This window comes from Asparagus officinalis, chromosome 9 (assembly GCF_001876935.1).
Source record: "Asparagus officinalis chromosome 9, Aspof.V1, whole genome shotgun sequence".
NCBI classification, from domain to species: domain Eukaryota; kingdom Viridiplantae; phylum Streptophyta; class Magnoliopsida; order Asparagales; family Asparagaceae; genus Asparagus; species Asparagus officinalis.
Window position 1 is genome coordinate 36992732 of NC_033802.1, and position 24063 is coordinate 37016794.

Here is a 24063-nt window from a genome sequence, read left to right on the forward strand (position 1 = left end):
AGCCAGCAGAATATGCAACGGCCAATCCCCCTTCTTCATGCTGCTGAAGATGGGTTTTAACAGGCAAGGGATGGCATGGGCTATCCCTTGATTCATGGGATTTGACCACTAATAGAGGTGAGGGAGATAGCTTGACTGCTCCTTGAATTATGGGATGTGACCACACGTTGTTCGGAGACGTCCTGCTGTTCATTCGTACCGTCAATGGTCATTCGAAGAGCTGTGCTCTGCATCACGCTACATAGGAGTGGGAAAGCCCCTCCTCGTATGCGTGACAACGGCTGTCAGATGCTTGCGTGGATCTGACCAACCACCGAGCGTTGGCGGCTCTCGTCCCTTCACCTGGACAACTGAGGTGAGCCGCATTTATGAGGGTGCAGGCTGTTTCGGCGCCTGTCCGCTCATTCGTACTGTGGACGGCCATCTGACGGGCCTGGAGTATTGTGCCCTCTCCCTTGATTTGTGGGATTTGACCACTGATGTAACTGTTCCCATACTCCAAGTGGGCAGTTGACAGTGAGCTGGCGAGTCTGCAGCTTGGGTCTGCAGGCGAGCTTAGGACTGCAGGCAGACTTGGGTCTGCAGGCGAGCTTGCGGCAGACTTGGGTCTGCAGGCGGATTTGGGACTGCAGGCGAATTTCGAGTTGCAGGCGAGCAGGCAGACTTGGGTCTGCAGGCGGATTTGGGACTGCAGGCGAATTTGAGCTGCAGGCGAGCTCCTGAGCATGGATTGAAGAATAGGTCGTAACTTTCAAACCGTAAGTCGGAATTGGACGAATTATATATGAAAATCGCCTATCTCGACGAGATGGAGCCATCCGAACCGAGCCGAAGGCTTCGGTTCGCTTCCTTCGTTTCGCCAAATTCCTTACGGTTTGGGAGATATCCGCGTTTTCCCCTTTTTCTGCTATTTCGGGCGAGTTTTTTAGCAGTTTTGTTCCGAACTTCTCTGATAAGGATTAAAGGCAATTTTTATTGCCTACAGTCATTCTCCGTGGGGAGCGTTGGTCCTTTTCGTGAAGAAGAAAGATGGCAATATGCGTCTTTGTATAGATTATCCGGAGTTGAATAAGGTCACTATCCAGAACAGGTATCCATTATCGAGGATTGATGACTTGTTCGACTAGTTGCAGGGAGTGCAGTACTTCTTAAAGGTTGATCTTCGTTTTAGCTATCATCAGTTACGGGTTCGGGAGATAGATATTTCTAAGACCGCCTTTCTAACTTGTTATGGGTCCTTCGAGTTTATTATCATGTCGTTTAGGCTGACCAATGCACCCACGATATTCATGGACTTGATGAACTGGGTTCTTCGTCCATATTTAGATCAGTTCGTGATAGTATTTATCGACGACATCCTTATATATTCGAGATCAGAGGCAGAGCACGAGCAGCATCTTCGACTAGCATTACAGATTTTGCGGGTGCATCAGCTATATGTCAAATTTAACAAGTGTGAGTTTTGGCTATCCGTGGTTAGATTTCTAGGCCATGTCATTATCAGAGAGGGCATTATAGTAGATCCATCTAAGGTTGCGACCGTACTTGATTAGGAGCCACCGCCGACAGTCACTGAGATTCATAGATTTTTGGGTTTGGCCGCCTATTACAGGAAGTTCATTCAGGACTTCTCGAAGATAGCCACGTCACTTACACGCCTTACGAAGTAGGGTGTACCTTTTGTTTGAGGCACGGAGTGCCATGAGGCATTTGAGACTTTGAAGGCTAAGTTAACTACAACACCAGTTTTGACCATCCCAAGCAGTGATAAGACCTTTGTCGTCTACACGGATGCGTCATTAGTGGGTCTAGGAGGTGTTTTGATGCAGACCCAGAGAGTGGTAGCATATATTTTGCATCAGTTGAGGACGCATGAGAAAAATTATGCCACACGTGATTTGGAACTAGCTATGGTAGTTTTTGCACTGAAGACATGGAGACATTACTTATATGGAGTGCAGTTTGAGCTATTCATGGATCATCAGAGTTTGAAGTATCTCTTCTCTAAAAAAGAACTAAATCAGAGACAGCAGAGATGTGTTGAATTTATTAAGGATTATGAGTTCGTGATTTAGTACTATCCGAAGAAGGTGAACGTCATAATAGACTCTTTGAGCAAGAAGCATCGTCATCGAATTTCGGCTTTGAGGTGTTCGTTGTATCGAGATCTTCACACACTTAACCAATTCGACTTTAGACCAGAGATAGGCAGGAACAATGTATTTTTTGGAGCTTTGCCCGTGCAACCATCTTGGAGTGATAGAGTGGTTAGAGCTCAGCTAGAGGACACTTGGATTTAAACCCAAAAGGGGGAGATTTCTAAAGAGCCCAAGGCTAATTGGAACGTTAGAGCAGATATAGGACTTTGAATAAAAGGCCGACTAGTGATGTCGAGAAATCCACAGCTGAAGAAGAAACTTATTCAATAAGGCGCATCGTACTAAGTACATAGTGCATCCAAGCATAACAAAAATGTACAAGGACCTGTCAGCAAGTGTTTCACCTGTCAGCAAGTGAAAGCAGAACATCAGAGGCCAGCAGGAACCCAAATCCTTTACCCATTCCGAAGAGGAAATGAGCAGATATTTCTATAGACTTTATTATAGGATTACCGAGATTGAAGAAGGGGAACGATTCAGTTTGGGTAATAGTGGATCGGTTGATGAAGTCAGCATATTTTTGGAGAAGCTTCCAGAATCTTACGGTAGCCAGTTATCTTACTCTAGTGTATTTCACCAATAGATAGATGGACAGACCGAGAGAGTGAACCAGATATTAGAGGACATGTTGAGGGCATGCGTTATTGATCTTCAGGGTAGTTGGAGGACCACATCTTATTGATTGAGTTTTTCTATAAATAATAGCTATCAAGGGACTATTGACATGGCACCGTATGAAGCATTGCATGGGAGGCCTTATAGATCACCTATTTGTTAGGCAGGACCAGAAGACAGTCTATTGCTTAGACCGAAGCTTGTTAGACAGACTACGGAGAAGGTAGCAGTCATTCGAGAGCGTATTCTTATAGCGCAAAGTCATCAGAAAAATTATGTAGATCGGAGGCGACAACCATTAGAATTCCAGGTTAGGAATTATGTTTTGTTAAAAGTATCCCCAATGAAGGGTGTACAACATTTTAGTAGATGGGGCAAGCTTGCCCCTAGGTACATTGGTCCGTTCTTGATGTCGAGCATACACGATGTGTTTCATGTTTCTATGCTTAAGAAGCATCTACGCAACGAGGAGGAGAAGCGAGTGTTGGACGCACCGGAGGTCGAGATTCACGATGATTTGACTATGATTGAGATTCTGGTATGCATTCTTACCAAGGAGAAAAATAAGCTTAGAAATAAGATGATACACTTAGTTAAAGTTCAGTGGAACCGGAGAGGAACTGAGGAGACTTCTTGGGAGCACGAGGAGGATATGCGTCGGGACTTCCCACACCTATTTGAGCAGGTAAATTTGTTAGACCCTAGAGGGGGGAGGGGTGATTAGGGTCTTATGCTAATCTAATACGATTTTATGCCAATTAAAACTTATTATCAAACTACTCTTGCAAGATAGATATACAATATGTTATAAGCAAGAATAAGAAATATGAATAAATGAATATATCCTAGCAATGAGATATTACAAATATATAAGCAATGATATATAAACTAATACAAGGGGAAAATAAACAATGCAAACACACAATATGATCACGGATTTTGGACCTTCCGTCCTACGTCTCCGCTCCCCACTCCCAGGGAGAAATTCACTATCACAACCGGGTTTTCTACGCTTACCCGAACAACGTTTACACCTCACACTCGGTTTTCTAGCTAACCGAAAACTTTACAATCAATACTCTTGCAATCCCACTCTACACCCACTAAGTGTTGGTACTAGACGTGTCTCCCTTAAGTGCTCGGATACAACCTCTCCCTAGATTCATCAACCGACGCCACTCCTCTTGGGACGATCCCCGACTCTCGCCACACACTTCTCTCGGTGTACAAGTATATTACAAAGTGAAAGCTCACATTCAATTGTTATAACTCTCACCAACCCAAATATACTATGTATGAAAATACAATAAGCTCAAGTGGGTGTGTATAAACAATGAGTGAAATAAAATCTAAATTCAATATAAAAACTAGCTTTAAAGAATGATAATCAAACAAATATGCAAATGTAAAGCTAGATAAGAGTTTAAAAACTAGCTTTAAAGAATGATAATCAAACAAATATGCAAATGTAAAGCTAGATAAGAGTTTAGAAATTCTTCTCTGAAAAACAAGATGGAGAGAGTAAAGCTAGATAAGAGTTTAGAAATTCTTCTCTGAAAAACAAGATGGAGAGATGGATTAAGATGAAGCTGAATCGATGTAGATAATCTCCTCCACTTGTGTAAAACTTCTTCCCAAACAAAAACTCTTTTAAACAAATACTAAAAAAACTTAAATAAAACTTAAACACCCTTAAACTTGTTTTTAAACTTTTCTTGGGTAGTTTGAACTGAGGATATGTGGGGATATTTATAGGAACCCCAAAGCCAAAAGAAAACAAGGCAAAAAGACCAAAAACCCAAAAACAATACAGTATGGAAATATAACCGTTATAGTGTTATGAGTCGACTCGTACTTTTTATGAGTCGACTCATAAGTAGCCATTACAGGCTAAAAACCAACTTATGGGTCGACTCATAAAATTCATGAGTCGACTCATCATGCATGGGTCGACTCATGAATTCATGGGTCAACTCAGCAGAAACAAAATTAGTTTTCCAGCACACTTCATGAGTCGACTTATGACAAACAAGAGTCGACTCAACCTGATGGGTCGACTCATGATGTTATGAGTCGACTCGTCAGAACCAAAATGTAAACTACACAACAGTTTATGAGTCGACTCAACACTGTTCATGAGTCGACTCATGACATGCACACAGCCTGTTTTAAACAGTAAAAACCAACTATAAACAGGGTTTAAAAATATCAAATAAATTCCAAAAATTATGAAACTTTGGGAAGTGTTTATAAACATGTTAATGAACATGTTACAAAAAGAATTTTTTGGAATTGCACTTATCATTTATGAAAACTAGTCATTTTACAAAAATGTCCAGAACATGCAAACTTGATATACTTGAATTTTGATGTTTTGACATAAACAAAGTTTTGAAACTTTATAAACTGATTTTATAGACTTAAATACTTGAATTTTGATGTTTTGACATAAACAAAGTTTTGAAACTTTATAAACTGATTTTATAGACTTAATGAAAGATGTAAACTATTGTTTTGAAGTATATAAACAATAAATATAGTATTTTAACAAAATACACATATAAAGCACTAAAACATGATTTCATTGAATTCAAAATACACATATAAAGCACTAAAACATGATTTCATTGAATTAAATAGACTTGATATTGTTGAAATCATATATAGGCATATAAACATGAAACAAATATGTATTTTCCAATTATATTCATTTGTTTCATATATATAAGCTTGAAAGCTATAAAACCAAAACATGTATGTATATATATAACTATATATACATAGAAACCAAAACTATAATGTGTGTATATATATATAACTATATATATATACAAGGAAACCAATAAAATGTGTGTGTATAATATTGAGCTTAAAGTACTAACACACATAATATAAACCTAAACTAAATGTTACCCAAGCTTGATCTTGATCTTCATTGTAGCTCAACTTGGTAAACTTGGATGAAGCTTGTAATTGGATCTTTAACTTGATAGCAAGGCTTCACTCCACTATTCCGCCAACCTCCATTTGATATAATCGTTATGACGCAATTCCATCCAACCTCCAACATATTGTTTGCCTAGAATAAATATAAAACACAAATACTAGACAAACAATATTAGATATAAATTGTTTGTAAATCATCATCAAAACAAGAAAGCCAACAATCTCCCCCTTTTTGATGATGACAAACAATTTATAAAAAGGATATATGCATGAAAAGAAATGAATATATAAGTTATAATTCACATGTATATAAACAAGGAAATGTATACTCACAATATTTCTCCCCTTTTGACAACATCAAAAAGGGAAAAACAAAAGAATAAAGAGAGCGAAAGCTCCCCCTATCAATATGCATGTGTGAGTATAAATATATATATATATATATATATATATATATATGGGGATTGCTCCCCCTATCAAAATACCTCATAAAAGTATGAAATGAATGCTAAGGCATACATATGTGGGAAAGCATAGATGCTAAACCCAACTCACATACAAAAAGATAATGAGAATACATATAAATATATCAATATGAAAATAGTGTCTCATATCAAAGAACATAAAAATCATGTATAAAAGTAGATTTATGAAAATCAAAAGAAAGGGAACTTGAGAATCATGCAAAATGTTTTCAAAATGAAAATAAATCAACCAAATGAAATCATAAATCAAATTTTAAGCCCAAAAGTGACGTTTGATCAATAAAGAAAATTTTCTTTGTAAAACATGATCAAACCACATAAAGAATATATTATAAAGCATAATTGAAATTTGAATCATCTATTTGTGCTTATATAATGAATTCAAAGCAATAAATCAAAACAAAATTTTCATAGTTCAAAAGTAACATACAAGAATCATGAACTATGGATTTTAAAAACTAAAAATTATCTTTAAGAGTATAAAACCAAACCATCATTGATTTAAAAAAAAATCAAGAGAGGCAACCATATCTAGATCTTGAGCTAGTATCAACCCATATAAATATTTTTAGCACCCGGTAAAAAAGATTTGAGAATAAACACCCAATAACCCCAGAGGGTTATAAACACAAACCTCTCATCAAAATCAAAGTTGATAAAATGAAAACAAAAGAATTGATCAAAAGAAAGTTGTTTTGATTAACAAGAATTTCAAAACATTTTTCAAAACCAAGACAAAGAAAATAAAAATCACTAAAGTTCTTGGTTTAAGAATCATTTTGGCACCCAAGCATTCTTGGTGCCGGATTATTTAGGGATATGACCCCTATCAATAAAGCTCAAAGCCCTAGGGTTATGAACCCTCTTGGGCGGATGTGGTGCACTAACACGGTCAAAGTAATAATCACTCAAATGACCCTTCCGATTATAATTTATGCAATGAAAGAGATCCATTTATTTTTGTGGACCATTAGCTCGTGCACGAAAAACATTTGCAAACATAGGTTGTTCTTTTAAATTGTCTTGCAAATGAGAAACATCATTAAACAATGGTCTATTTGGAACATATTGTAACTTAGAAGCTTTTTGCATATCATAACAAAATTTTGCAATTAAACAATGGTCTATTTGGAACATATTGTAACTTAGAAGCTTTTTGCATATCATAACAAAATTTTGCAAGATGTCCAAGCTTTTTGCATATCATAACAAAATTTTGCAAGATGTCCAAACCTACCACAAACATCATATTTAAAAACACGTGGTCTACTAGAAACTTTTGGCAAAAAAGATATTTTTTTTTCAAATCAAAACAATATTCGGCCAAATGACCAAAACGACCACAATGATCACGCTTGAACACACTAGCATGCTTGTGATGAATTTTGTGAGAATGAGCATGTGAATGTGAAAGTGTACAAGATGATGAAGCTACATGAGATGTACAAGGAGAATTAGTATTCTTATGTTTGTGTGCATCATAGCAAAATTTACCTAAATGGCATTTACGGCTGCAAATAGAGCACTTGTAAACTTTACTATATATGTGTGCATAATGAGTTGATGATTTTGATTTAGACTTGGCACACATATCCATAAGTTTCTTATGGTTGTTAATGCATGTAGTTAGAGTTGAATCTAAATAAGAAATATGGTTTTTAACATTGTTTAACTCAACATTAGGCATATTAGATTAACATTAGAAGTAGAACATAAATAGTCATTTATAAAAGAAGCAGTATCATTTTTTATGTTCTTAACTTTTAACATGACATTATTTTTGTCATGAGTTAAGTTAGCAATATCCAATTTCAAATTATTATTTTCCAAATTTAGCATATCATTGTTTTCTTTAAGAGCAATATTTTTTTGAGAAATGATATCAAATTTGGAAGCTAACTTCTCATGATTGGATTTTAAATCTTCATGCTTGCTTTACAATTCAATAAAATTTTTATGCAATTTGTTATAGGCATCCAATAATTTTTCACTAGCACAAGCAAGTTCATCACTAGATAAATCATCAATGGATTCGAACTCGCAAACCTCACTAGGGCTATCGCCTAGTGGCCGTGTGCATGATGCTCCATATGAACTTGAAGCCGGATCCGCCAAAGCTTATTAGATCGCCTCCAAGTCCCCTTGATGTGCTTCAATAAATTTTCATAAGGTATAAGCACTATCAAAATGAACAAACTTGTTAGACATAGATGAATTAAAAGCATTTAGCAAATATTCTAACAAAATATTATTCATTGTAAACAATCGATGATCATTTTTATTCCACTTGGATTTCTCCGAAGTGAGCACAATGTAAGCATCATCTATAATTTCCCATAAATCAAAGTATTTAGATTGAACAAAAAGTTTAAATCTAACACACCATTGGGCATAGGGAAAATTATCTAATCTAGGAGCAATATTAATGGCATAACCTAAACCATGCATATCCATAATGTAAAAAGCAAGCAAGATATAAAAATTAAAAATTGGATTAGCACAAAAAGATAACTTGGATCTTTAACTCAATGCGATTAGACCTTAAATCAAAGAGCACCAAGCTCTGATACCAATTGTTAGACCCTAGGGGGGGGTGATTAGGGTCTTATGCTAATCTAATCCGATTTTATGACAATTAAAACTTATTATCAAACTATTCTTGCAAGATAGATATACAATATGTTATAAGCAAGAATAAGCAATATGAACAAATGAATATATCCTAGCAATGAGATATTACAAATATATGATCAAGGATATATAAACTAACACAAGAGGAAAATAAACAATGCAAACACACAATATGATCACGGAGTTTGGACCTTCCGTCCTACGTCTCTGCTCCCCACTCTCAGGGAGAAATTCACTATCACAACCGGGTTTTCAACGCTTACCCGAACAATGTTTACACCTCACACTCGATTTTCTAGCTAACCGAAAACTTTACAATCAACACTCTTGCAATCTCACTCTACACCCACTAAGTGTTGGAACTAGACGTGTCTCCCTCAAGTGCTCGGATACAACCTCTCCCTAGGTTCGTCAACCGACGCCACTCCTCTTGGGATGATCCCCGACTCTCGCAACACACTTCTCTTGGTGTACAAGTGTATTACAAAGTGAACCTCACAATAAGCATAATACAATAAATGATTGTTCTCTAATATGGATGAGAACACAATGAAAGCTCACACTTAATTGTTACAACTCTCACCAACTCAAATATACTATGTATAAAAATACAATAAGCTCAAGTGGGTGTGTGTAAACAATGAGTGAAATAAAATCTAAACTCAATATAAAAACTAGCTTTAAAGAATGATAATCAAACAAATATACAAATGTAAAGCTAGATAAGAGTTTAGAAATTCTTCTCTGAAAAACAAGATGGAGAGATGGATTAAGATGAAGCTCAATCGATGTAGATGATCTCCTCCACTTGTGTAAAACTTCTTCCCAAACAAAAACTATTTTAAACAAACACTAAAAAAACTTAAATAAAACTTAAACACCCTTAAACTTATTTTTAAACTTTTCTTGGGTAGTTTGAACTGAGGATATGTGGGGATATTTATAGGAACCCCAAAGCCAAGAGAAAACAAGGCAAAAAGACCAAAAACAATACAGTCTGGAAATATAGCCGTTACAGTGTTATGAGTCGACTCGTACTTTTCATGAGTCGACTCATAAGTAGCCGTTATAGGCTAAAAACCAACTTATGGGTCGACTAATAAAATTCATGGGTCGACTCATCATGCATGGGTCGACTCATGAATTCATGGGTCGACTTAGCAGAAACAAAATTAGTTTTCCAGCACACTTCATGAGTCGACTTATGACAGACAAGAGTCGACTCAACCTGATGGGTCGACTCATGATGTTATGAGTCGACTCGTCAGAACCAAAATGTAAACTACACAACAGTTTATGAGTCGACTCAACACTGTTCATGAGTCGACTCATGACATGCACACAGCCTGTTTTAAATAGTAAAAACCAACTATAAACATGGTTTAAAAATATCAAATAAATTCTAAAAATTATGAAACTTTGGGAAATGTTTATAAACATGTTAATGAACATGTTACAAAAAGATTTTTTAGAATTACACTTCTCATTTGTGAAAACTAGTCATTTTACAAAAATGTCCAGAACATGCAAACTTGATATACTTGAATTTTGATGTTTTGACATAAACAAAGTTTTGAAACTTTATAAACTGATTTTATAGACTTAAAAAAAGATGTAAACTATTGTTATGAAGTCTATAAACAATAAATATAGTATTTTAACAAAATACACATATAAAGCACTAAAACATGATTTCATTGAATTAAATAGACTTGATATTGTTGAAATCATATATAGGCATATAAACATGAAACAAATATGTATTTTCCAATTATATTCATTTGTTTCATATATATAAGCTTGAAAGCTATAAAACCAAAACATGTATGTAAATATGTAATTTCATATTTATAAACATAAAAACCAAAACTTGTGTTGTATATATATATATATATATATATACACAAGGAAACCAATAAAATATGTGTGTATAATATTGAGCTTAAAGTAGTAACACACATAATATAAACCTAAACTAAATGTTAACCAAGCTTGATCTTGATCTTCATTGTAGCTCAACTTGGTAAACTTGGATTAAGCTTGTAACTGGATCTTTAACTTGATAGCAAGGCTTCACTCTACTATTCCGCCAACCTCCATTTGATATGATCGTTATGACGCAATTCCATCCAACCTCCAACATATTGTTTGCCTAGAATAAATATAAAACACAAATACTAGACAAACAATATTAGATATAAATTGTTTGTAAATCATCATCAAAACAAGAAAGCCAACAATCTCCCCCTTTTTGATGATGACAAACAATTTATAAAAAGGATATATGCATGAAAAGAAATGAATATATAAGTTATAATTCACATGTATATAAACAAGGAAATGTATACTCACAATATTTCTCCCCTTTTGACAACATCAAAAAGGGAAAAACAAAAGAATAAAGAGAGCGAAAAATATGTATGTATATATGAAACTATATATACATGGAAACCAAAGCTAAATTGTGTACATATATATAACTATGTATATATATATATATATATATATACACAAGGAAACCAATAAAATATGTGTGTATAATATTGAGCTTAAAGTAGTAACACACATAATATAAACCTAAACTAAATGTTAACCAAGCTTGATCTTGATCTTCATTGTAGCTCAACTTGGTAAACTTGGATTAAGCTTGTAACTGGATCTTTAACTTGATAGCAAGGCTTCACTCTACTATTCCGCCAACCTCCATTTGATATGATCGTTATGACGCAATTCCATCCAACCTCCAACATATTGTTTGCCTAGAAAAAACTAGTTTGCGGTCCGTGCAAAGCACGATATTTTTTTTTTGCTACAGTAATCCCGCTTTTTTTAATATGCATGATTTGAATTTTTGGAAGTGCTACAGTATCCCGCTCTGCTACAGTATTCTTTAAATGTTACAATATATCCGTGTGCTACAGTAGTATTTTTAATTAATTATTAGCTACAGTAATGATGCTACAGTAAATGCTACTGTAGTATTTACTGTAGCATAAACTGTGAATCTCTAATCCTCCTATTTGTATAAAGGAATAGATATAAAATACAAACACTAGACAAACAATATTAGATATAAATTGTTTGTAAATCATTATCAAAACGAGAAGGCCAACAAAATTGAGTGGTCAATTATGATTTATTCTTGTTTAGGGTTTGGTCATATGGTCATATTTATATTTAACGCTAGAATGGGGATATTAGCACTTAGCTCCAAATTTTTTAGAACACATGGTATATATATGGGGTATACATATGGGGGGTTTCTTGTTTGAATTTTTTGCCCGACGTACTTGTTCTACTTAGTTAGGAGTTATGTGGGAATATTCGCATTCTAGATGGTTAATACATGATATTATGAATACGATATGTTGATGTCTTTACTTTCTTTTACTGCTTTTCTTTATTTTCTTAGTTGGGATCAATAATTAACGATTCACAATTTGAGACTTATGGTATATATATGAGGGTTTTCTTGTTTGGATTATTTTACGCGACGTACCAGTTTCATGTTGTGGATTTCTAATTATTGATTTTATTTAGATTGTTTATCTTTAGTTCGGTATTAATGTTTAGATGTTTATAATTTAGGACATATGGTATATACATGAGGGTTTCCTTGTTTGGATTATTTTGTTCAACGTACTATGTCTCGTATTGTAGGTATCTAAATATTAATTCCATTAGATACAGGGAAAAATAATCTAGGTAAACTATGCTTAATAGATAGAGTCTCCTCTCCATCTAGCAGCCCTTCCCCTGGGGGCGGATGAAGGTGATCTTGCTATAGCGCTCCGATACTCTTGTTGTTGTTCTTTTTCTTCTAATATTCTTTTAGGTAATTCGGAGTATCGGAGAGTCACAGGATGACAGAGTTTTTACATAGTCATCATCACATAAGATTTATTAGAGGTTCCACCGTAATTTTATATTTTTGTTTAGACCTTAGAGTTTATTTTATAGTATAAAAGCAGTGTGCCTTAGTACGATTTTTAGTTATTTTTTGTCGAGACATATTTATTCATTTTGGATATCAGATGTACTCTAGGTTATTCATTGAGACATGATTTATTTATGAGATACTTCTTTCTATATCATGTCTATCGTAGTTATTTCCTTTCCTTTGCCTGTTTTGTACATGTACTTTATTTTGATTCCACTAGAGGATATTATTGTGATTGGTAAAACTTGTTGTTGCATAGTGTGGGTGCATGACATGTTTGACATCTCTAGGTTTATCTTGGACTGCAACCATGTATGAAAATATGGGCGTCATAAGCAACAACACCCATCTTGTAAGTCGCCAATTCAATGCACCAGACTGTGTCATAAACACCCGTATAGGATTAATCTGAGAAATGACATGTATGGTTTGTCCAACCACGTAATGTCGCATCTTCTGGACTATGAAGACCAGAGCTAAGCATTCCTTCTCAATAGGAGGATAGCGAGGTCCAGTTCCTGATAAAGTCCTACTGAGATAATATATGACCTACTCATGTCCATTATCATAATATTGTGCTAAGAGTCCTGCTAAGGCATGCTCTGTAGCTCGAATATATATCAGGAATGGTCTACCTGACTTTAGTACAACCAACACTGGTGGACTGGAGAGATATTGCTTGATCTCTTCAAATGCTTTGTGACAAGCCTCATTCCATACGAAGGATACCCCTTTTTTCATAAGTCTTGAGAATGGTTGGCACTTGCCTGATAGGTTGGAAATGAACCTACGAATGTGTAAAACCCCGTAAATTTTAATATTTTATGATAAATAATAATAAATATGTTATATAGTAAAAAATAATATATTTTGATGTTTTAATATGATAAGAATTGATTTGAGATCAATTCAATGTATATTTGTGAAAATATGAGTGCAAATGCACAAAACATGCACAAAGGCCAAAAGAGTAAAAATCTGGGAATAATGACCAGTTATGAGTTTCTATATTTTATACACATATACAGTCAGAATCTAAAAAGTGTAAAAGACCAAAGTTGTAGGTCTCTTCAGCAAATTTCTAACTAATCTTAGATCACCTCATTCTGAGGTCGGATGGGAAAGTTACAGCCAAAATACCGAAGGTTGTTTTCCTAGTCAGACTAGGTTTCCTGGTTCGGGTCAAACATATTTGTTTCGTGTTTGCCTCTATAACTACATATGTTTTTTTTATGAAAATTCTTTTTTTATCATTTCTATGAACCCTAGCAGCCACCCTCTCCCCTAAAAAACCCTAGATCTTTTCTTATGAGTTTGGAGGGCTTTGTGAAGCAAAACACCGACACGAGGGCGAGATCATCGACGTGTGGCGAGGGAGAACTGGTTGTTTATGCTCAGGGATAGCTTGCTACTTATTACAGAGGCTTGCACATGATATTAAGGCAAGATCACTTGCATCTAAACCCATCCCTATAGTTAAATAACTAGCTTAGAAGTTTAATTTGTGTTTACATGCTTAGATCTTAATTTAATGTGAAAAAGATTAGAATTTTATTGTTAGATCTAAAACAAATGTTAGATCTACATGTTTTTCTTGCTGTTTATAATAGAAACATGATCATGATGATTAGGGTTCTTCAAAATTTTGTTTTTATCTTGTTAATCATGTTCTAATCATGTTTAAACCCTAATTTGACATTTTAATTGAGTTTACATGTGGATTAAAGATGAGAAAACCCTAGGTTTGTGATACCTAAGTTTTAAAAATATGATTAAATGAATGTTTATCTTTTCTAAGTTGTTTGGCAATCATGATTATGTTTAATATGTTAAATATTTATGCTTTAGATTAAAGAATTTGGTTAATTAGGTTGAAAAGCCACTTTTTTTTTAGAATTTGGCAATCATGCTTATGTTTAATATGTTAAACAAGTTTGAATCACAAAATCGATATGAACACAACATGGTGCAGAAACTTGCACAATCTGGAAATTTAACCCACGGTCGACCGCGCCTTAGTGGCGGTCGACCGCGTGCAGGGTTGGAATCCGTCGCGGTCGACCGACGTGTATGTGCGGTCGACCGCCACTCAGTCTTTGGTCTGTGCATGTTTGTTTGGCTTTGTTTTGGTTTTCGAGAGAGTTTCTTGATCTTGTACTAATATATTATGATGCTTAAGTATTGTTTAACACCTGAGATAATGGTGAACACCAGTTATGAACACGCACATCGAGATTTGTGTACGTACACTTAGTTTATGTTATGTTAACATGCACTATTAAGATTTCTGATACACGTTGAGTTGATGAAAGTATAATAACATATAATAAAGTTTTATTCATCAGTTATGGATGCTCGGTGTGGATGTTTCCCCGTAATAAGACCATGGCTGTACCACACTAGGAGTATTGAATGTTTCCCACAATGAGACCACGACTGTACCAATATTCGAAGATGATCAGGTTTTTTCGGATTTGGCTGATATGTCCATACTCTGCTGTACGATCATTTGGATGCATCCTCCAGAAATAGGGAGATAAAACCTATTTTCGTAGGATGATTGAGTAAGAGTATTACAAAAGTATCATCATTTCATGTATCCGAAATAGGGAGACAAAACCTATTGCCGCAGAACGGTTGAGTAAGAATATTACAAGAGTATCACTATTACACAAGGAGATATACACATATATGTATTATCAGTTATAGTTACTCCCATGTTAGATTACACATGAGTAGGGTACATTCTTTGATTTGTGGCATACAGGATATGGCCTATGGTGATTTTTAAGTTGGATGATATTCTCTTATTAATACGCCAACTACTTGAGAAGTAGTTCAAGATTTTGACATTGGTTCTATATGGTTGAGGGTTAGAGTATTTCTTTTGAGTATTGTTTTTATTCACAGAGTTGGAATTGGTATTTAGGGATCTACAATTTAAGATATATGGTATATATATGAGAGTTTCCTTGTTTGGATTATTTCGCTCGACGTACTACGTCTCGTCTTGTAGGTGTCTAAATATTAACTCCATTAGATACAGGAAAAATAATATAGGTAGACTATGCTTAATAGATAGAGCCTCCACTCCATCTAGCAGCCCTTTCCCTAGGGACGGAAGGAGGTGATCTTGCTGTAGCACTCTGACGCTCTTGTTGTTATTCTTTTTGTTTAAATTGTCTCTTTCAGGCTGATCAGAGTTTCGGAGAGCCGTAGGATGACAGAGTTCTAGCATAGTCACCATCGCACAGTCTTAGTAGATAAAGCTCCACTGTATAGTTATGTTCATTGTTCAGACTGTAGAGTTGTATTCATTTTGTAGAGGCTGAGTGCCTTAGTGAGATTTAATTTGACTCATTGTGTTGAGATGTATTTCAGACTCAGAGATATTTTCATTCTATTTTAGTTGGGCTCATTTGTTGATATACTTCTTCTGTGCATATTTAATTTTGTACTACTTCTATTATTTGCCTGTTTTGTACCTTCACCTATTTGTTGTTTCCACTAGAGAGATAGTGACTCTGATGGTGAAACATGTCGTAGCATGGTGTTTGGTGCTTGGCAGGTTTGACAATCCAGGTTTTACTTTGGACTGCAGCCTTGTGTGAACCCTAGGGCATCACAGTTGGTATCAGAGATCTAGTTCCGACATCCTTAGGATCATTCCTGTGTCAAATTGTGGAGCTAGGATAGAGTTTCCTAGGATTCATGTATAGAGTACGCTAAGATTTTCCTAGAATAAGTGAGGACGATATGTGCGTATATCTCAAAATTTTTGAAATTTTTTATGACAATTATTTTATGTTGATTTAAAATATTTGCATGAATACTATATGTTATGAATACATATTGTGATACGTTATGTATATATATATTTTGTAACCTTATTTACTATGTTCATTAAGCTCTCCTCTTGATATTATAAATGTTGGGATGAGGATCCGGTCGAGATAAAACTCGTACCTGGAGAGCTGGGCAAGCAAAGCCCGAGCCGCAACAGGCTCTATAGTATTTGATCAACTTTATGGCACCATTTGCTGTAAGATTTTGTAACACTCGAGGAGTGAGAGGCGCATCCGTTTTCGCCAGTAGTATTATTTTCTGGAGTTGCACCACCAATTGTACAAGTCATGTCTATTAAAGAGGAAATACCTATGATTTCATCATCACCATAACCAGCTGTTGATAGAGCAGTAGAGCAGGAGACTTGGCTTTGTAAGAATAGTAAAGATATTAGACACTAAGAACACCATAGTGTAGGGCACACTGGATTCATATGCAGCTTATAAATAAAAAGGAATATGTAAAAATTTCTTAACGTAGACTCAGTACCCAACCAGAGGTTAAAAATATTCAGCATAGAGGACATCACTAGGGAATAGCAGCAAAGGATAGCTACGATTTCATATTTTTACCGAGACAATGAATATCACTTATTTGGAAAAATTTTGTTTACTTCTTCGACAAGCAGTTAGAGCTAGTTTGATTAAAACGAATATCACTTATTTGGAAAAATTTTGTTTACTTCTTCGACAAGCAGTTAGAGCTAGTTTGATTAAAACAGTGAGATATGCCTATAGTTAATTATCGACAAGCAGTTAGAGCTAGTTTGATTAAAACAGTGAGATATGCCTATAGTTAATTATGAAATCAAGACTAGCATAATGGAAATGACAAGGGCAAGAGGTTTATTGTGGGATCTAGAGGACACATCATCGGGGTAAGGATTTTTACCATCAGCAACAAAGACATTATAAGAAGAGAGCACAACATGATTCGATAGCAACGCAGCAGCGCATGATTTGTGATACATGATACAATTGTAACAAGATCAAACATAGAGTGAAGAATTATTGCAGTACACCAGCAGGAGACCAGTATTACAGAGGTCAGGGTCAATAGTCTTAGGACCGCAGTTACGGCCAGTATCGGAGGATAGATGTACTATCAGTTATTTTGAGGATTTAGGGGCCTATAGGCTAGAATTGCGCTATTCAGAGTATTCATCAGGGTCAGATGGACTCATACGTTCCACCGTCAGTAGCACAACAGTCGCCAGTCACCGACAGAGTTTATATAGTCGTACCATGTGATCATAGTGCGAGTGGAGTTTTCGTAGTAAATTCTTTTCCAGCTCGAATCTTGTTTGGTTCAGGAGCTTCGTATTCTTTCATATCCCATGCCTTCATGTATAGGCTTTAGTTAGTTACACATCCCTTTGATGTTCTGTTATTAGTTTCTACTCCTTTAGGGGAGGTGTCCCTATTAAAGAGTATATGTAGGAGATGTGTCATTAGTATAGATGAGTTTGAGTTCATCTTTGACCTGGTCATTTTTGTGGATATCGAATTTCGACGTTATTCTTGGTATGAAATGGTTATCATCCTACAATATCAGTATCAACTGTTTTGCTAAAACAGTACGCTTGTGAGCATTTATTAGGATTGTATAGATAGTAGCAACCTCATAGGGTAACCAGAATGCGGAGTCATTTCTGGCATACGTTGAGGAGGCGATGATACGGGATCAGGGTGCAGTTTTGAGCGAGACCGGAGTCGTCTCAGAGTATCAGGATGTCGTTCAGGACATATCTACATTTTCTCTAGTGAGAGAGGTTATTTCCCTGCATCGAGTTGTAGCAGGCACTATACCGATATTCCAAACACCCTATCATATCATATGGCACCCGTTGAGATGAGGGAGCTATAGACTCAGTTAGATGAGTTGTTATATCAGAGTTTTATTATCTGGAGTCATTTTTCATGGGAGCACCGGTCCTCTTCGTGGAGAAGAAGGACAGTAACATGTAATTATGTATAGATTATCATGAGTTGAACAAGGTTACTTCTCGGATTACGGATCCACTATCGAGGATTTATGACTTGTTTGACCAGTTGCAGGGAGCGCAGCATTTCTCGAAGATTAATCTTTGTTCTAGTTAGTTCCAGTTGCGAGTGTGGTAAATATATATTTCCAAAACCGTATTTTCTGACTCGATATGGGTCTTTTGAGTTCTTGTCATGCTATTTGGACTGACCAATGCACCGGTGGTATTCATGGATTTGATGAACCAGGTTTTTCATCCATGTTAGGACCAGTTCGTAGTCGTTTTATTGACGACATCCTTATCTTTTTGAGATCGGAGGCAGAACACGAGCATCATCCTCTTTTGGCATTACGGGCATAGCGGACAGTCGAGATTAGAGGCATCAATGATACACTGAGTTCAGCAGATACGAGTTTTGGCTATAAGAATTAGATTTTTAGGCCACGTCATCAGCATGGAGGGCATAACAGTGGATCCAGCTATTGTTGAGGCTGTACTTGATTGGGAGCCACTAAGAATTATTACGGAGATTTGTAGTTTTGGTAGGGTATGAGAGAAAGTTTATTCAGGACTTTTCGAAGATTGTGATATAACTTACACACCTTACGAAGAAGGGTGTATAGTTTGCTTTGGGCACGGGGTGCCAGGAAGCCTTTGAGACTATTAAGGCTAGATAGACTATAATAACAATTTTGACTTTTCTGAGTAGTGATACAATATTTATCATTTATGTGGACACGCCATTAGTAGGACTAGGAGGTGTTTTGATGTAGACCCGGAGGGTATGACTTATTTCACGACAGTTGAGGTGCATCATACCAGATATACAGTGTATCCAGGTATAATGAAAATGTACAAAGATGTGAAGAGGCACTTCTAGAGGAGTTTCCAGGATTTATTCAGTAGCCGGTTGTGATATTCTAGTGTTGTCTACCCACAGGCGGATGGACAAACAGAGAGAGTAAACCAAGTATCGGAAAACATGTAACAAACATGTATTATAGATTTAGAGGATAGCTGGGAGGATCATATCCCATTGATTGAGTGTGATTATAATATCATTTATCATAGACTATTGGCATGACACCGTATGAGGCATGGTACGGGAGGCATTATAGATTGTTTATTCATTGGGCAGAATTACAAGAAAGTTTATTGCTTAGACAGGAGCTTGTGTGGTGGACTACAAGGAAGGTAACAGAGGTTTGTGAGTGTATTCTTGTAGCGCATAGTTGTCGAAAGAGTTACGCAGACAAGAGACGACGACCGTTAGAGTTCGAGATTGGGGACTATATCTTATTGAAAATATCACCGACAAGCTCAGCGACTCGGTAGACGGGGAAGGTTTATCCTGAGATATATTGGTCCGTTCATGAGAGTTGAATATTTTTGGAGCTGTTTTGTATGGGCAAGATCTTCTAGCATCAATGTCGAGTATACACGATGTTTTTTATGTTTTGATAATTTAGAAGTAATTGCGCGATGAGGAGTAGCAGAGAGTGATTGATGCACCAGAATTTGAGTTTCAGATAGATTTAACTTCTGTGGAGATCACGGGTTGTATTCTTACTAGAGAGGACAAGAGCTTAGAAAGGAAGTAATACATTAAGTTAAAGTTCAATAGAGATAGAAAAGAGCTGAGGAGGCTTCTTGGGAGCACGAGGAGGATATGCGTCGTGACTACCCGCACCTATTCGAATGCGTAAAATGATTTGGTTATAGCTTATTGATGATTATGATTTTTGATTTTCTATATGGTCATATTTATATTTAACGCTAGAATGGGGGTATTAACACTTAGCTCCTAATCATTCGGAACACATGGTATATATATAAGGGGTTCCTTGTTTGGATTTTTCGCCCGACGTACTAGTTTTGTTTTGTTAGGGGTTAAGTGAGAGTATTCGTATTTTAGATTGTTAAGCATAAATATTGCTAGTGATTCATATCTAGGGATTAATGGTATGAGATGTATACGGGAGGGTTTCCTTGTCTAGATTATCGCCTCTTAATGCTTTTCTCATATTATTAATTCCTAAGATATGATTATGGAATTTCGGGGTCGAAATTCTTTTAAGGGGGAAAGAATGTAAAACCCCGTAAATTTGAATATTTTATGATAAATAATGATAAATATGTTATATTGTAAAAAATAATATATTTTGATGTTTGAGTATGATAAAAATTGATTTGAGATCAATTAAATGTATATTTGTAAAAATATGAGTGCAAATGCACACAACATGCACAAAAGGCCAAAAGAGTAAAAATCCGGGAATAATAACTAGTTATGAGTTTCTAGGTTTTACACACCTATGTAGTTAGAATCTAAAAAAGTGTAAAAGACTAAAATTGTAGATCTCTTCAACAGCTTTCTAACAAATCTTAGATCACCTCATTCCAAGATCAGATGAGAAAGTTACAGCCATAATACCGAAGGTTGTTTTCCTAGTCAGACTAGGTTTCCTTGTTCGGGTCAAACATGTTTGTTTCGGGTTTGCCTCTATAACTACCTGTGTTTTTCACGAAAATTCTTTTGTTTTATCATATCTATGAACCCTAGCATCCACCCTCTCCCCTAAAAAACCCTATATCTTTTTCTTATGAGTTTGGAGAGCTTTGTGAAGTAAAACACCAACACGAGGGCGAGATCATCGACGTGTGGCGAGGGAGAATAGGTTGTTTATGCTCGGGGATAGCTTGCTGCTTATTTTAGAGGCTTGCACATGATATTAAGGCAAGATCACTTATATCCAAACCCATCCCTATATTTAAATAACTAGCTTAGGACTTTAATTTGTGTTTACATGCTTAGATCTTAATCTAATATGAAAAAGATTAGATTTTTGTTGTTAGATCTGAAACAAATGTTAGATCTACATATTTTTCTTACTGTTTATAATAGAAACATGATCATGATTATTAGGGTTCTTAACAATTTTATTTTTATCTTGTTAATCATGTTCTAATCATGTTTAAACCCTAATTTGACATTTTAATTAAGTTTACATGTGGATTAAAGATGAGAAAATCCTAGGTTTGTAATACCTAATTAAGTGTTAAAAATATGATTATATAAATGTTTATCTTTTCTAAGTTGTTTGGAAATCATACTTATGTTTAATATGTTAAATGTTCATGCTTTAGATTGAAGAATTTGGTTAATTAGGTTGAAAAGCCCCTTTTTTTAGATTAACACAAGAGTTTGTTTTATGTTTCATTCAAGTATAAGGGTTTAAGCATGTTTCTTGTTACAAATAATCATGTTAGATATGTGATATAATTCCTAGAGATGATGATTTGATGTATACAATGTTCCACATATGTTTCAGTAAGATTTTAAACAAGTTTGAATAACGAAATCAATATGAACACAACACAGTGCAGAAACCTACACAATCTGGAAATTTAACCCATGGTCGACCGCACCTTAGTGGCGGTCGACCGCGTGAAAGACAGAGGCCTGGGTAGCCCTTGGAATCCGTCGCGGTCGATCGACGTGTATGTGCGGTCGACCGCCACTCAGTCTTTGACCTGTGCATGTTTGTTTGGCTTTATTTTGATTTTCGAGAGAGTTTCTCGATCTTGTACTGATATATTATGATACTTAAGTGTTGTTTAACACCTGAGATAATGGTGAACACCAGTTATGGACACGCACACCGAGATTTGTGTACGTACACTTAGTTTATGTTCTGTTAACATGCACTATTGAGATTTCTGATACACGTTGAGTTGATAAAAGTGTAATAACATATAATAAAGTATTGTTCATCAGTTATGGATACTCGGTGTGGATGTTTTCCTGTAATGAGACTGCGGCTGTACTACACTAGGAGTATTGGATGTTTCCCGCAATAAGACCGTGGCTGTACTAATACTCGAAGATGATCGAGGTTTTTTCTAAATTTGGCTGATATGTCTATACTCCACTGTACGATCATCTGGATACATCCTCTGAAAATAGGGAGATAAAACCTATTTCTGTAGGATGATTGAGTAAGTGTATTATAAAAGTATTATCATTTCATGTATCCGGAATAGGGAGACAAAACCTATTGCCGCAGAGCAATTGAGTAAGAATATTACAAGAGTATCGCTATTGCACAAGGAGATGTACACATATATGTATTATCAGTTGTAGTTACTCCTATGTTAGATTACCCATGAGTAGGGTACATTCTTTGATTTGTGTCATACAGGATATGACCTTTGGTAATTTTTGAGTTGGATGATATTCTCTTATTAATACGCCAACTACTTGAGAAGTAGTTTGAGATTTTTACATTGGTTCTATATGGTTGAGGGTTGGAGTATTTCTTTTGAATATTGTTTTTATTCATAGAGTTGGAATTGGTATTTAGGGATCTACAATTTGAGACATATGGTATATATATGAGGGTTTTCTTGTTTGGATTATTTCGTTCGACATACTACGTCTTGTCTTGTAGATGTCTAAATATTAACTCCATTAGATACAGGAAAAATAATATAGGTAGACTATACTTAATAGATAGAGCATCCACTCCATCTAGTAGCTCTTCTTCTGGGGACGGATGGAGGTGATCTTGCTGTAGCGCTCTGACGCTCTTGTTGTTGTTCTTTTTGTTTAAATTATCTCTTTCAGGTTGATCAGAGATTCGGAGAGCCGCGGGATGACGGAGTTCTAGCATAGTTACCGTCGCACAGTCTTAGTAGCTGAAGCTCCACTGTATAGTTATGTTCATTGTTCAGACTTTAGAGTTGTATTTATTTTGTAGAGGCTGAGTACCTTAGTAAGATTTCATTTGACTCATTGTGGTTAGATGTATTTCAGACTCAGAGATATTTTCATTTTATTTCAGTTGGGCTCATTTGTTGATATACTTCTTCTGTGCATATCTAATTTTGTACTACTTCTATTATTTGCCTGTTTTGTACCTTTACCTATTTGTTATTTCCATTAGAGAGATAGTGATTGTGTTGGTTAAACATGTACGCTAAATGCCCCTGTAGACTACAAAGTTCCTTAGGGTTTTTTGGAGGCAGAAGCTCTTGAATAGTTTTGACTTTTCTGGGTCAAGATGAATTCCATTAGCTGTGACTACGAACCCAAAGAATTTACCGCTGGCCATTCCTAGGAATGACTTGGTTGGGTTCATCTTTAATTGGTGCGTCTGCATGAGATCGAACATTGTTTTCAAGTCATATAAATGATCTCCCTTATCATGACTTTTGACAACTAGGTCATCAATATAAAATTCCACAATCTTCCTTAAATGTTCTCAGAAAATAGTTACCAAGACACGTTGATATGTAGCGCCAGCATTCTTCAACCCTAAGGGCATTACTATGTAACCGTATATTCCTGAAGGTGTTCGAAAAGAAGTATGCTTCTCATCATTAGAATACATCTTAATTTGGTTGTACCCTGAGAATCCATCCATAAAGGACATCCTTTTAAACCCGCACGTATTG

At 35.7% G+C, this 24063-nt stretch overlaps 1 protein-coding gene across 1 annotated transcript; it reads left to right on the forward strand.

Moving 5' to 3' along the window:
- On the forward strand, positions 3118-23281 carry LOC109823374. The gene is made up of 2 exons (XM_020389648.1): positions 3118-3459; positions 23234-23281. Exons 1-2 carry the CDS (start codon positions 3118-3120, stop codon positions 23279-23281), a joined length of 390 nt encoding a protein of 129 aa, XP_020245237.1.

Coding starts and splice junctions, on each gene's coding strand:
- LOC109823374 (XM_020389648.1), top strand. CDS start 3,118: ATGAAGGGTGTACAACATTTTAGTAGATGGGGCAAGCTTGCCCCTAGG. Junction 3,460..23,233: donor TCCCACACCTATTTGAGCAG/GTAAATTTGTTA, acceptor TATCTCTTTCAG/GTTGATCAGAGATTCGGAGA.